The 12958-nt window shown below is 36.1% G+C and overlaps 2 protein-coding genes across 2 annotated transcripts; one reads left to right on the forward strand and one right to left on the reverse strand.

Moving 5' to 3' along the window:
* The first annotated feature begins 3973 nt into the window (after positions 1-3973).
* Positions 3974-5837, forward strand: LOC145603094 (uncharacterized). The gene is made up of 5 exons (XM_081659214.1): positions 3974-4322; positions 4706-4857; positions 5094-5143; positions 5232-5306; positions 5405-5837. The coding sequence occupies exons 1-5, from the start codon at positions 3980-3982 to the stop codon at positions 5790-5792; spliced, it is 1008 nt and encodes a 335-aa protein (XP_081515340.1). The 5' UTR covers positions 3974-3979; the 3' UTR covers positions 5793-5837.
* A 439-nt stretch (positions 5838-6276) lies between these two features.
* On the reverse strand, positions 6277-12721 carry LOC145601777 (uncharacterized). The gene is made up of 4 exons (XM_081657845.1): positions 11366-12721; positions 9379-9810; positions 7510-7780; positions 6277-6783 (listed from the first exon to the last, which is right to left on the reverse strand). Exons 1-4 carry the CDS (start codon positions 11861-11863, stop codon positions 6632-6634), a joined length of 1353 nt encoding a protein of 450 aa, XP_081513971.1. The 5' UTR covers positions 11864-12721; the 3' UTR covers positions 6277-6631.
* Between the last annotated feature and the right edge of the window lie 237 nt (positions 12722-12958).

A 12958-nucleotide genomic window follows, 5' to 3' on the forward strand; every position in this document is an offset into this window, starting at 1 on the left:
AGGGGATACGACATCAATTCACGCCAAAGAAGACTCCACAGCTGAATGGCATAGCAGAGAGTGAACAAAACTTTGTTAGAGAGGATACGGTGCATGCTTTCAGAGGCAAAGTTACCGAGACACTTTTGGGGTGAAGCTTTGTTTACAGCTACACATGTGACTAATCTGTCTCCTTGTGTTCCTTTAGATGGTGATGTTCCAGATAAGGTTTGGCTAGGCAAGGAGGTTTCTTATAATCATTTGCGTGTCTTTGGGTGTAAGGCATTTGTGCATGTTCCAAGTGATGAAAGATCGAAATTGGATTCAAAGACTCGCCACTGCATCTTTGTGGGCTATGGTTTGGACCAGTTTGGTTACAGGTTTTATGATCCTGTAGAGAAGAAATTGATTCGAAGCAGGGATGTGGTATTTGTCGAGGATCAAACAATTGAAGACATTCAAAAGGCTGAAGAATCTACATCTCATAGTAACGATGATTTGGTTGATTTGGATCTACCTCCTTTGACTCCTGCACCTACTCCAGCTGAACAGGTGCAAGATAATGATAATGGGGATGATGTTCCCGAGGTAGATGATGATGTTGATAATGATGATGGTGATGCAACTGAGCTTGATGACCAGGGTTCAACTGAAGAGCAACCAGATCCTGTGAGACGGTCTACTCGAGACCGACGCCCTTCCACGAGGTATCCTTCTTCTGATTATGTTCTCCTAACTGATGGGGGAGAACCTGAGTCCTATGAGGAAGCCATGGATAGTGATGACAAACAACATTGGCTAGATGCAATGAAAGATGAAATGAAATCATTGCATAATAACCATACTTTTGATCTTGTGAAGTTACCGAAGGGTAAGAGAGCTTTGAGGAATCGTCGGGTTTATAAGCAGAAACAAGATGAAAATGCTAAGAAACCACGATACAAAGCAAGACTTGTTGTCAAAGGCTGCAACCAGAAGAAAGGAATAGACTTTGAAGAGATTTTCGCACCAGTTGTCAAGATGTCCTCCATTAGAGTTGTTTTGGGTCTTGCTGCTAGCTTGAATTTGGAGATTGAGCAGTTGGATGTGAAGACCGCGTTTCTTCACGGTGACCTCGAGGAAGACATATACATGGAACAACCAGAGGGCTTCAAAGTCAAGGGGAAGGAAGAGTATGTGTGCAAATTGAAGAAGAGCTTGTATGGCCTAAAACAAGCTCCAAGGCAATGGTATCGCAAGTTTGACTCCTTTATGGGGGAGAAAGGCTACAAGAAGACTTCTTGTGATCATTGTGTCTTCTTGAAGAAATTTTCTGACAATGATTTTATCATTTTGCTACTTTATGTTGATGACATGCTTATTGTAGGGCAAAATGTGGATAGAATTGTCAGTTTGAAGCAACAGTTGAGTAAGACTTTCTTTATGAAGGAACTCGGGCCAGCAAAGAATATTTTAGGCATGAGGATCATCCGTGATCGCAAGGCTCGAAGGTTGTGGTTATCACAGGAAGCATATATTCATAAGGTGCTTCAGAGGTTCAACACGGAGAAAGCAAAACCGGTGAGTACTCCTCTTGCTCTGCATTTTAAGTTGAGTTCTCAACAATGTCCTTCTACATCGGAAGAGAAGGAAAGTATGATGCATATTCCATATGCTTCAGCAGTGGGTAGCTTGATGTATGCAATGGTTTGCACTAGGCCCGATTTAGCTCATGCAGTTGGTTTGGTTAGTCGTTTTCTCTCTAATCCGGGAAAGGAGCATTGGAATGCTGTGAAATGGATTATGAGATATCTACGAGGTACTGCAGATATGAAGCTATGTTTTGGGAGTGATAAGCCTATTCTTGTTGGCTACTCAGATTCTGATATGGCAGGTGATATAGACTCGAGGAAGTCTACTTCGGGTTATTTGATCACTTTTGCAGGGGGAGAAGTTTCTTGGCAATCTAGATTACAGAAGTGTGTGGCATTGTCCACAACTGAGTCAGAGTTCATTGCAGCGACAGAGGCATGTAAGGAGTTGTTATGGATGAAGCGGTTTTGTTCGTCAACTTGGATTTACACAAAAGAGGTATGTGTTGTATTGTGACAGTCAGAGTGCTATTCATCTTGCTAAGAATTCTACCTTTCATGCAAAGTCGAAACACATTGATGTGAGGTACCATTGGATACGGGATGTTCTTGATGCTAAGTTCCTTGAGCTTGAGAAAATTCATACTGGTGACAATGGCTCCGACATGATGACTAAGGCATTGCCAAGGGGCAAGTTTGAGACTTGTCGTTCGATTGCCGGCATGGCAACCACCTCCACATAGTCGGGAGGGGGAGATTTGTTGGGCTATGGGTCCCTTCCTATGTGGAGAAAGCCCATTAGATGTTGTGTTAGCTTTTGGGGCAACTAGCTAAGTTTTAGCCCAAGTGATGTTAGAGCTTCTTTGAGAAGTTACTATTTGTTGACTTTGTGGTGCTTTTGCCGTGGGAATTGGATGAGCAACAAAGCCTTAAAAATAAAATTACTTACTTCCAGCTATAGTGAGTAAATGTGAGGGAAGCAATTAGTTGAGAGCTAGAGAAAACAACAGAGAGTTCAAGTGAGCAACCCTGTTCACGGTTTTTACAGAGCAGCCTCAGAAGTCAGCCCTGATCGAAGCTCATCCGTGGTCCGATTTAGCTCAAATTTTGACATCTTGTCCGGGACATCTAGGGCTTCGTTTTCAACGGTCGGATTGTAGTTTTCTGCTCTGGTTCGTGAGTTACGACCTCTGGACAGAAGCTCCGTTTTCTGGTTTAATCTCTCAATTTCTTCCTCAATTGTTTTGTTCTTATGATTGTTGTTGTTGGGTAATTGAGTACCCATCTTTTAGACTTGGAATTGTGTTTGTGTAACATTCCTTTGATCATAATAAGAACAATTTGGGTGGACTCCTAAAGTCCCGTGGTTTTTACTCTTCACATCGAAGAGGTTTTCCACGTAAAAATCGTGTGTCTCTTGCTTGGTTGTTTATGCTCGTTCTTTTCTTAAGTTGCTGCATTATATGTGTTGATATTGCTGGTGGTTTGTTGATCTTGGAGATAATTCATATAGCTTGGGTTAAGTGTGACCTTTAAACAAACTAGTAGCTTGTGTGTGCTTGTGGTTTGTTGTTTGGTCGATTGATTATTCCGCAAGAGGTGTGTTTATCCTCAACAGAGATCACATTAGCCGCGTCACTTTCGATTCCTATTGCAATTAATTAAATTGTCTAATATATTAAATCACGAGGCCAATTGACCTATTTGGCAAATTAAAAAGACCCTTAGCGACAATTTGGTAAAAAAAATAACTCCGGTGACAATTTTGTAAAAAAAGTTAACCCTAAGCGACAATAGGTAAATAAAATTATCTCAGGCGACATTTAACACAAAAAATACAATAAATTCCAATAAATTACTCACGAATACTTAATTTAGTTAGTTTTTCGTGGTTTTTTAACGCCCTTTTTTTATGGATCTAACAATTTCAAGAAAAAAACATGTTAAGTATCAATTTTTACTTAAGATTCATACCCCTATTAATGAAATGTTTTTAAAAAAGGGTAGGAAATAAATTTGGTACCGGGATTATTTAGAAAAATTAAAAGGAGATGACATAGTAATTCAAAATTTTTAAAAGGAAAAATAAATTTAAAAACACAAATACAAATACAAATACAAATTAAAATATGATTTTAAAGAGTTTGTCGAAAAAAATAGATTTTTTTGGTCCAAAATTTCGCCCGAGTTTATTGTTTTTACCAAATTGTCACACATGATAGTTTATTTATCAAATTGTCGCTAGGGTCTTTTTTATTTACCAATTTGGTCAATTGGCGGAAAACACAAACTAGAGTAGTCATTTTCCTCCAAAAAAAAATTCGACCGTTGCCCCCCAAAAAGGCTTGTCCTAAACGTCTCAGATTCAAAATTTGTCCTTGATCTCCTTTCTCTCATTCTCTCTCCTCCCTGTTTCTCAACATTCTTCAATGGTGACTCAAGATTCAACCAAAACCCCCAAAATCAAAAACACCCCATCAAATAATTCAACCCAAATCCCAGAAAATTGCGGTAATACTATGAGTATGTTTAGCCCAAGATTCAAATCAGTTGCAGCAATGGCGGGATGGGATGAAGAAACCCTACTTTCTACTCTTGTTGTTGAAGATACCCCTGAAAGAAACTTAAGAGACAAGAAACGTTCTGATTTACTTGTGAAATCTCCTTCTACTAGTTCTAGAAAAAAGAGAAGACGGGTTCGCCCTGGTTCGATTCCTATTGCAGTTTTTAATCTTGATGTTGATGATGAATCTTCTAACAGTAATCTTAAAGGTATATTTTTTGAATCCTTATTGGGTTTGATTGGAAAATTTGGTGTATTTTTGGTGTTTTGATTGATGGGGTATGGTGGGTTTTTAGTGAATTAGTCTTGATTCTATGTTACTCGGATTCGGGTACTCGAGTTGATCATGGATAAGGTCAATTTGAGAATTAATCAAAGATTTTGGCGCAAATTGAAGTGTCGGGGATTTGACATGGGTACTTGTAGTGAAATGAGTAACCTAGTCAAAATAGTTTTTTACAGAAAAAATTTTAAAGTTGTTTTTCCAATTAATTTCATTGAAATTGAAGAAGGGTTAATAATAATAATTATTAAAGTTAGAGTTATGAATTTCAATTTACTGAATATTTTGAGGATTTTTTGTGATGGGTAGAAGCAGAAAAGGGTAAAAGTGATTTACCAAAGAAAGTTGAAGAAAAAACCAAAGAACAGGAGCAGGAAAATGCTGCTTCTGCTGCTGCTAATTGTTCAAGTTCTTCAACACTTCCATGTATGGATCGTCTTAGAGATGAACTTTCTTGTGCTGTAAGTGTGCTTTACTTTCTGAGTTTGCTTGTCATTTTTATCCCCATAGATTAGGCGAAAACTTATATGCAACGGGTGTATTGTATACACGACAGGTTTAGTCATTCCAATCTAATCACCTAAAAGTCGACTTTATGTGATTTGAGGTGACTATGAAAGTTGTGTACATATAAGAATAGTTGAGTTTTCAATTTTCATGGATTGAATTTAAGATGGGGTTACGTTTATTTATCCAGATTTGCTTGGACATATGTTATGAACCAAGCACAACCCCTTGTGGTCACAGGTAAAATTCAAAATCTTACATCATAAAATTGAGAAGAATAATCTGTAAAATTCCAATTTTTGAATGTAACATGAACTTTGGTGTTTAGTTTTTGCAAGAACTGCTTGAAATCTGCAGCTGAAAAATGTGGCAAAAGATGTCCAAAATGTAGACAGCTGATAAGGTACTTGAACAAATCAGTGCAACTTTCATATTTCGTGTTAATTAAGGTCAGATTTTGATGGGTGTTAATGTATATGATTGTTGATGAATTTTTGGCAGTAATGGAAGATCCTGCACTATAAACACAGTGCTTTGGAACACTATACAGCTTTTATTCCCTGCAGAAGTCGAGTCGAGGATTGCAGCTGCAGCTGCAGCAGCTGTGAATAGTAAAGTAAGTGATCAGCGCAGGAAGAGCACTGAAAGGGTGATCAGTAGTAGTAATCAAGCTACTGACAACAGCAATCCGCGCCTGAGCAGAAGACTTAGAGTATCAAGAAGATCAGAAGAAGCTAGTTTGATCAGTAGTAGAGGAGTTCCAAACCAAGATGAAGATGCTGCATTAGCATTGAGGTTACAGAGAGAAGAATTCATGGATATTTATAGAAGGTCTAGCTTGGCCCGAGATAATTTGAGAGCTATGGCACGAAGAGCCATGAATCGATAGGAGCCTCCCTGTTTGGTGATCTTATTTGTTCATTCTTGTCCTCTCTCAGAGACGTCATATAAAATTGGAACGATACAGAGAATGATACTCCGTATTTTTCTCTTTAAATTGGTTTCTCATGATTGTTTTAGTTGTAGAAATGGAACTTCGGGTTAACTTCAAACATTCTAGCCTGTTTAGATTCAATTAAATCTATTAATTCTTGTATTTATGTAGATGCAATCTAGCTTGGTTGGTTGCAATCCTGGGATTGTCGTCTTTGAGATCAAATTTCGCTTACATCATTACCCTTTTTATAACTATGTACACACACAACAAAAGAGAGAGAGAAAAAGGGAAACTCACTCCGTGCAATCGTGCATATATTATTTTAAGTCAGCATATTAGCCCTTTTGGTTAGAATCAACCTTGTAGTCAAATATCAGATTTCACAATTATAAAACAGCTTATGCAAGAGGAGAGTCAATAATGTCACAAACAGCACTCATGATCATGTTTATTCAAATTCATTCATGTATACAAACCGTCACTGTTACATACTACGAATAAGGTTACAAATGAAGAGTAATTTAATGCTTTTACTATTATTTACAAAAGAATATACAATATAGAAGGTTACACTCGTATAATCAACAAATGATGGCTCTGCCTCGTGCATCAAATACAGCACATAATGGCAGTAAGAATCCCAGGAAGCAAACAAAAAAAGTTCTGAAATGACCTTTGCTCTAATTGGGTTTGGGAGTATGGTATGAGACCTTTGAACCACGCAAAAGCAATTCGACTTCAGAACACGAGATGATCGTAATTCATGGTGTACTTTAGTACCGAATGAAAAGTCAATCATCTGATGGGGAAGAGAAAACAATGGTTTGGCCCAGTACAAAAAGGACTAGTGACAGCTCGATTGCAAATATTGTAGACAAAAGTGAACGGTCCACTGTCCATCCATACAATGTGAGCCCTCCAGGATTCGTCTGCAAATACATCACTGTAATATTCACTTAGTAAAATGAACACATGTCATATGAAATAGCACTCATTATAAACCATATACATACGAAAATACAATTTCCACTATCATCTTAAAGATCACAAAACAATACGAACTCAAATTCGAAACATGAGAATAAAATGGAGGGCATGTGGGGCATATAGTGAATAAGGTAACAAGGTGAGCTCCTAGGCTAATCTTAGTTATTCTGCTCCAGGATATATCTCTTCATTGTAAAAGACTTCACTGATCCAGGGTTTGTTCTCATTTACATCCTTACATTTAAAGCAGAATTATTCCACACCTTCACACTGCTTTTTTTCCCCTCTCATAAGAAATTAATAGTCTTGCAATATGCACATACATTTTTACAATTTTGGCCTTAGAGACAAATGTTCAAATAATTTGTCTTCACATCCTTAATTTGCGAACAGAAAACCGCAAAAACACTTAGGGCATAAACATGCATCTTAGGTTTCTGGTTCACAGGTAAACCAATCTATCCAAAATATGATAAATTAAATGTTACTAGTTTTGTAATAATGTGTTCAGAAATTATCTCTAAAGCTAATGGACTTAGATGATTTGGTATACAGTATATGTTTTGCACCTCAAAGTTAGAATTCTGTTAGTAATTTTGTTTTCCTGCCATTCTACAGTAGACTGGTGAAAGAAAAATAAAATAAAATAAAATAAAAAGATGAAGAAGAAGACTAGACTTACCAAAAGATTGCCTCTTGTTATAAGACGAAACAGAAGCAAATTGTGAATGGCTGATTATTGCATTTTCATCTAGCAAATTCGATTCACTGTCAGAATAATTTGAAGTCAATGAGCCCATCGACATTGAACGTTTTCCTGCATCAAGGGACTTGCAAGTTACCAGCGCATGCCATCTAAATGCCACTGAACCAATTGCATGAGCTCTGGAGGAAATCTTTGTACCAGCATGCAAGCAAAGAAGTGTTTCAACAACTTGAACAATTGAAGTTACCTAAAATCAGGAGCAGAAAGAAGTTAGAAACACAGAAAAGAAGGAAATGGGAAAGCGAGAGCAATTATTTAATAGAATTGCATAGGCAAAGACATTGAAGATCTTATTTGCTACAACAATGACCACAAATTAGTTCAGTGCCTGCTGTCAACGAGGTTTGGGAGGTCAAGAGGCATGTAGCTTTACTCCTAACTAGTTGAAACTGGAAGAGAACTTATTCTCAAAATAACCCACAAAAGTAGTGTTCTTACAAAGGAATATTGTAAAAGTGCTGAAAGTCATTTAGTAGAAATAAGAATCAGAAAATAGGGAAAGACTACTCCACTACCTAAAAGCCTAGGGTAAAAATGATAGACAAGGTCCCCTTCCGGCAGTCCGGCCCTCCCCCGAAATTTCATCCTGGATCTATCTGTTTATTCTGTTCTCCTATTACAATCACCTTTTCACATCACTTCAATGGAGAATCTAAAAGCATTCAGTAAATATGTTCAACTCAACCACATCTTGTTTCCTGCCACTTACATTAAGTAGAATCCACAATCTCTAATCACTTCTTGATATCACTTATCCATAAAATCCTCGTTTCTAGCACACTGCAACCTTTATTTTATGAACTTTAGCTAATACATACAACTATGCCACAAGTCTGAAATCCATACAACTTTAGAAATGCATAGCTCCATGATGTCAACAAACCCAGCCCTACTTCCATATGTAAGATCATCGATCAATGATACAAAAAAATTTCAGTATATCATCCATCCCAATCATCATACAAAGCAATCATTTCTGTTATCAATGGCTTCACCAAAGGTTTTGTTGGTAAAACTAATTAATAATTAGACTCTATTACTAGTTTCAAATTGAATTTCCTTCTTAGGGTAAGATAGATTCCAGCCTTCCTCAGGATCTAGCACAAAGATAACATGTAATCTGCACATTAACATGGCATACTTCAGTCAATCTCATATTTCGGTTCTTTTAGTCATTTTTGTTTTGAGTGGGAGGGGGGAAGGGGAGGAGGTGTTTTCTTTATGATTTTTTCAGATATACAGATCATAGACCAGCACACAACTTGCAAGAGAATGTATTGGGCCCATTAATTCACCAATTCAATTATAATCAAAAGGTTAGGACCTGTGGAAGCTGGGGCTATTTGGACCCCATGGACAATGCAACAGTAACCTGCCATCACTGTAGAAATTGGGTTCTAGTATTCCGTAGCTTCTTCTCATCAATGGACAAGCTGAATGACTTCCATACTGTTTGGAGAGCAGAAGGCATAGATGCCAAACAAACCTGACCCTTACCTATCATCGTGGAAGCTGGTTTTAGGAAACAGATCCCGAGGAAAGGGACTTCCCTATAATAGGTAGGTATCAATACAAATGAGGTTTGCTAACAGGTTAAGTAAAACTTCTATACATTATCAACACATAAAATTTCTAGTTTTGTTTTGCTTAAGTTAATAAAACTCACAATGACAATCACACACCTTGTGATCATGCATTCATGCATATTATGTCATAGTAGTACATTGTAACTGTTCTATAAACACAAATAATTTAAATTGAAAGTGAAAAGGGAATTTGACTTACAGCAAAATTTCCACCATTTAGGAAAGTTACTCTACCGTTAATACCAGTGATCTGTATAAGAGTCATACACAGGCTAGCAGTGACGAATAGGAAGATCAAGATAAGATATATTCGAAATCTGTGGCTGATTTTGGAGAGATACTCCCTCAATCGCATGTGCTCATCCATCAAAGCCATTATACTGGATTCGTTTTCCAAGAGTTTCGCGTAATCATTGAAATGAATGACTTGCAAATTGCAGGCTAAATGAAAGAGAATACAGGCTGCCAGTGAAATTGCACTCAGGTATGTCCAAGATATTACTAATGCTGTGGCATTAAAACAGGCCAACCACCATGAATGGTTTTGCACATATATCATGCGCATGATCTCATGAAGCGCTTTCAAGATGCAACATGGAATCAGTGACTGTAACAGCAGTTGATATGAACCCTGAGGAAAAAAGATTGCAAGTTCTAATGAGGGTACATATATAAAATGGTTAAGGAACAGAGCATTGTTTGTAGCATATAAGGCATCAATTAAGAAAAGGCCTATGTAACTATAATGAAATAATTAGTTAAAGTCAAACTTGGCAAATGGCATAGAATGTACAGGATTCTATATGAAAAACCATGTAATGAGTTACTTGCACCCAGAAAAGGAAAAAAAAAAAAAAAAAAAAAAAAAAAAAAAAAAAAACTGATATAATTTGAAAATAAAAGCACTAAGAGTAACCGAGATTTTCAGCTCCAGCCAAAGGTGACTTATTGACTTGTGCTCATCATTTATGATGGATAAGACTGCATTTATCAGATAAATGTCTAATGTGCTCTTCACAAGAATAGCAGATACAAAATGTATCAAACAAGATTCTTGGTAGACCATGTCTAATATACTTGTAATGAATTGAACAGCTTTACAGTGCTGGTGATCTACACTTACAAAATTGCCTCTCAATAAATTTACTACAACCTCCGTTTCAAATTATTTGCAACAATTTGACATAAAGTAGAAAAGAAAAATGTCTAATCGTTGCAAATAATATGAAGCGGAGGTAGTATATTACTTGGACCTAAGGTAGAAACCATTAGGAATCTAAGTCTTCCCAAACTTTGCATGTAGCTACAACTGCCTAAGAATTTCATCATCCAAACAATATTGCCACCATGAGGTCATAGCGAATCGCATCTTCATTGGCAATAAAAAATATACACCAAGTCCAAAAGAGTTAAATGTTAATTTTGAAAGTGAGTGGCTGTATGCTCTACTACTTCAGCCTGAAACAAAGTGATAACAGCTATCTACTGGAGTGATCTGGACCCTGACATGGGTTAGACTCGTGATCGGATAGGTATCATAAAATCTGTCACTAGAAGCCCTATCAAGTTTCAGATCACTTAAAACATCAGTCTCTCAAGCACACATGATGTAATATCGGACTGGTCAGAGCCAAGGTTGCATACTTATAGACTTCTACGTTTTGGCTAATACTTCATGCATTATATCCACAGACATGTCGTCGGAACATTGACTTTCATTTGTCCTACAGGTATTTGTCCTAAAGGTAAGCATAAGATCACCAATCATCCCAAGCTTTTTAAAATCACCCTCTTCAAGATTCTGAAACTACTATTTGCTCTTGTATCCATTTAAATGAGTCACTTACACATTGAAATTTAAATAACAAGCCCCATTTTACATACAATGTGGATTACATTTATAAAATAAAGGAAAGAAATAGGAATAAAATGCTAATTGAAATATTGAATGCATGAATCTTTCTAACAGAAGCAGTACATATACCCTTTATACAACTTGAATTTGAACAATTTATCAACCAACAAACTAATAACATCTATAAATACATAAAACTCGAATTCAAACAATTTATCAACCAACAAGCTAACAAGAGTAACATCAATGAATATATACAGCTCGAATTCGAACAGAAACCCCAAAATGCAGGCCATTTCGAGTTTTGATACACAATGAATTCATAATTTACCTTAATCTTTTTGATATATTGATCCTTGAAACGGGCAGTATACCCCCTATAACGATCGACAAACAAGAATTTTCGAAACCCTTTTTTATTAATATTGTAGGCCACACAAATCAAAGAAACACCAGCAAGAATAAGATGAGAGGTAAGAATCTCATACTCAAAATCCTTGACTCGATAATCTTCACAATCCAAGCAATGGGTGAGCTCAATTATAACCACAGGAATTGCAACACCCACAACAAAGAACACAAACCAAGAAACCACAAATTTCAATGGATTTGTCTGATCAAAACACAGAAAACTCAAGAAAAATTCAAACTTTTTTAGGGTTTCATCAAGTTGGGTATCAACTTCTTCACCATCTACATCAACAATAACATTTTTATCATTAGTCCCTTCTGCTTGTTCTTGTTTATCTTTGGGAGGATGATTTTGATGGTGGGTCCCACTTTTTGGTGGGAGAAGAAGTGGGGTTGAGTTCTTCTTCTCTTTCTCCATAAATAAGATTGGAGGAGAGATGGGGTTGTTGTAAATTTGCTCAAAAGATTGAATTTTTTGTCAATTGGGCATAATTTCATTAATTTTGATTCAAATCAATGAAGTTTTGGGTATAAAAATTAGGTCAACAAAAAAATCCCAAATTGAAGATTTGAGAAGGAGGGGCTTTAAATTAAACATAACCCAAGAAATGTATTAAAAAATTTGTGGGAAAAAACAAAAACCAGACCCTTTCGCCCTGTTCTTCACTATGAATTAGTCGACTGAAAATATACCATAAATTAGGAAAATTAATGGCAGAAAATTGGGAAATTTTCTAAAAAAATTTGGTGAATATGAAATTATAATTAATTAATTAATTAATTAATAATACAATTAGTATACATACGAAATCAAAGTATTACGTAACTTTGAGGTATAAGTTTTAATTTGATTCCCCTCAAAAAAAAAAAAAAAAAAAAAAAAAGTTTTAATTTGATTTTCTTTATAAAAAAAGAAAAAAAGTTAAGGTTGATGTGGGGTCGAATGATTTGAGGATGAATTTGTGATGTTGAAGCGTCATCAATTTTTAATTCAAAAAAAGAAAGAAAAAAATGGCTTATGAATGATGTGGAATAGTGATATGACTGCTGGCATGCTCAAAAACCCAAATATGTTAGGTTAGAAAATATCTAGTCGACATAGTTTAGTCGATTAAAACCTTTAAAAAAAATATATTGCGCATCAAATATTCAAAACTTAGCAAATCATTGACGTATGCTGCGTAACAAAACTTACGTAGTATTTAAATTGAAATAATGTCTCTATATTTTATTACTTGTTTTATTTTTCATAGGCACCTAAAATTTATATTCGTACTTAACTACTTCCTCCGTTTGATTTAGGCACATATATTAAGGATAGGAGAGAAAGTAATAGAGAATGAAATAGCAAGTGGGGTACCTTATAAATGCAAGGTAAAAAATTTACCCAAAAAGGAAACGTATCAACTAAAAAGAAACTTCCTAAAAATGAATACGTGTCAACTAAAAAGAAACGGAGGTAGTATTTTATTACTCTATAAAACTTGCTCTATTTCTCCTATAGACCTAGACA

The sequence above is a fragment of the Chenopodium album genome, chromosome 21 (assembly GCF_948465745.1).
Source record: "Chenopodium album chromosome 21, dcCheAlbu1.1, whole genome shotgun sequence".
In the NCBI taxonomy this organism is placed as follows: Eukaryota; Viridiplantae; Streptophyta; class Magnoliopsida; order Caryophyllales; family Amaranthaceae; genus Chenopodium; species Chenopodium album.

Excerpts from the sequence above, each read along its gene's own strand:
- LOC145603094 (XM_081659214.1), top strand. The coding sequence starts at position 3,980 with ATGGTGACTCAAGATTCAACCAAAACCCCCAAAATCAAAAACACCCCA. Across the intron at positions 4,323-4,705 it reads TTCTAACAGTAATCTTAAAG|AAGCAGAAAAGGGTAAAAGT; the intron begins GTATATTTTTTG and ends TGTGATGGGTAG. Across the intron at positions 4,858-5,093 it reads GAGATGAACTTTCTTGTGCT|ATTTGCTTGGACATATGTTA; the intron begins GTAAGTGTGCTT and ends TTATTTATCCAG.
- LOC145601777 (XM_081657845.1), bottom strand. The coding sequence starts at position 11,863 with ATGGAGAAAGAGAAGAAGAACTCAACCCCACTTCTTCTCCCACCAAAA. Across the intron at positions 7,781-9,378 it reads TAAATGGTGGAAATTTTGCT|GTAACTTCAATTGTTCAAGT; the intron begins GTAAGTCAAATT and ends TCCTGATTTTAG. Across the intron at positions 6,784-7,509 it reads TAACAAGAGGCAATCTTTTG|TGATGTATTTGCAGACGAAT; the intron begins GTAAGTCTAGTC and ends TGAATATTACAG.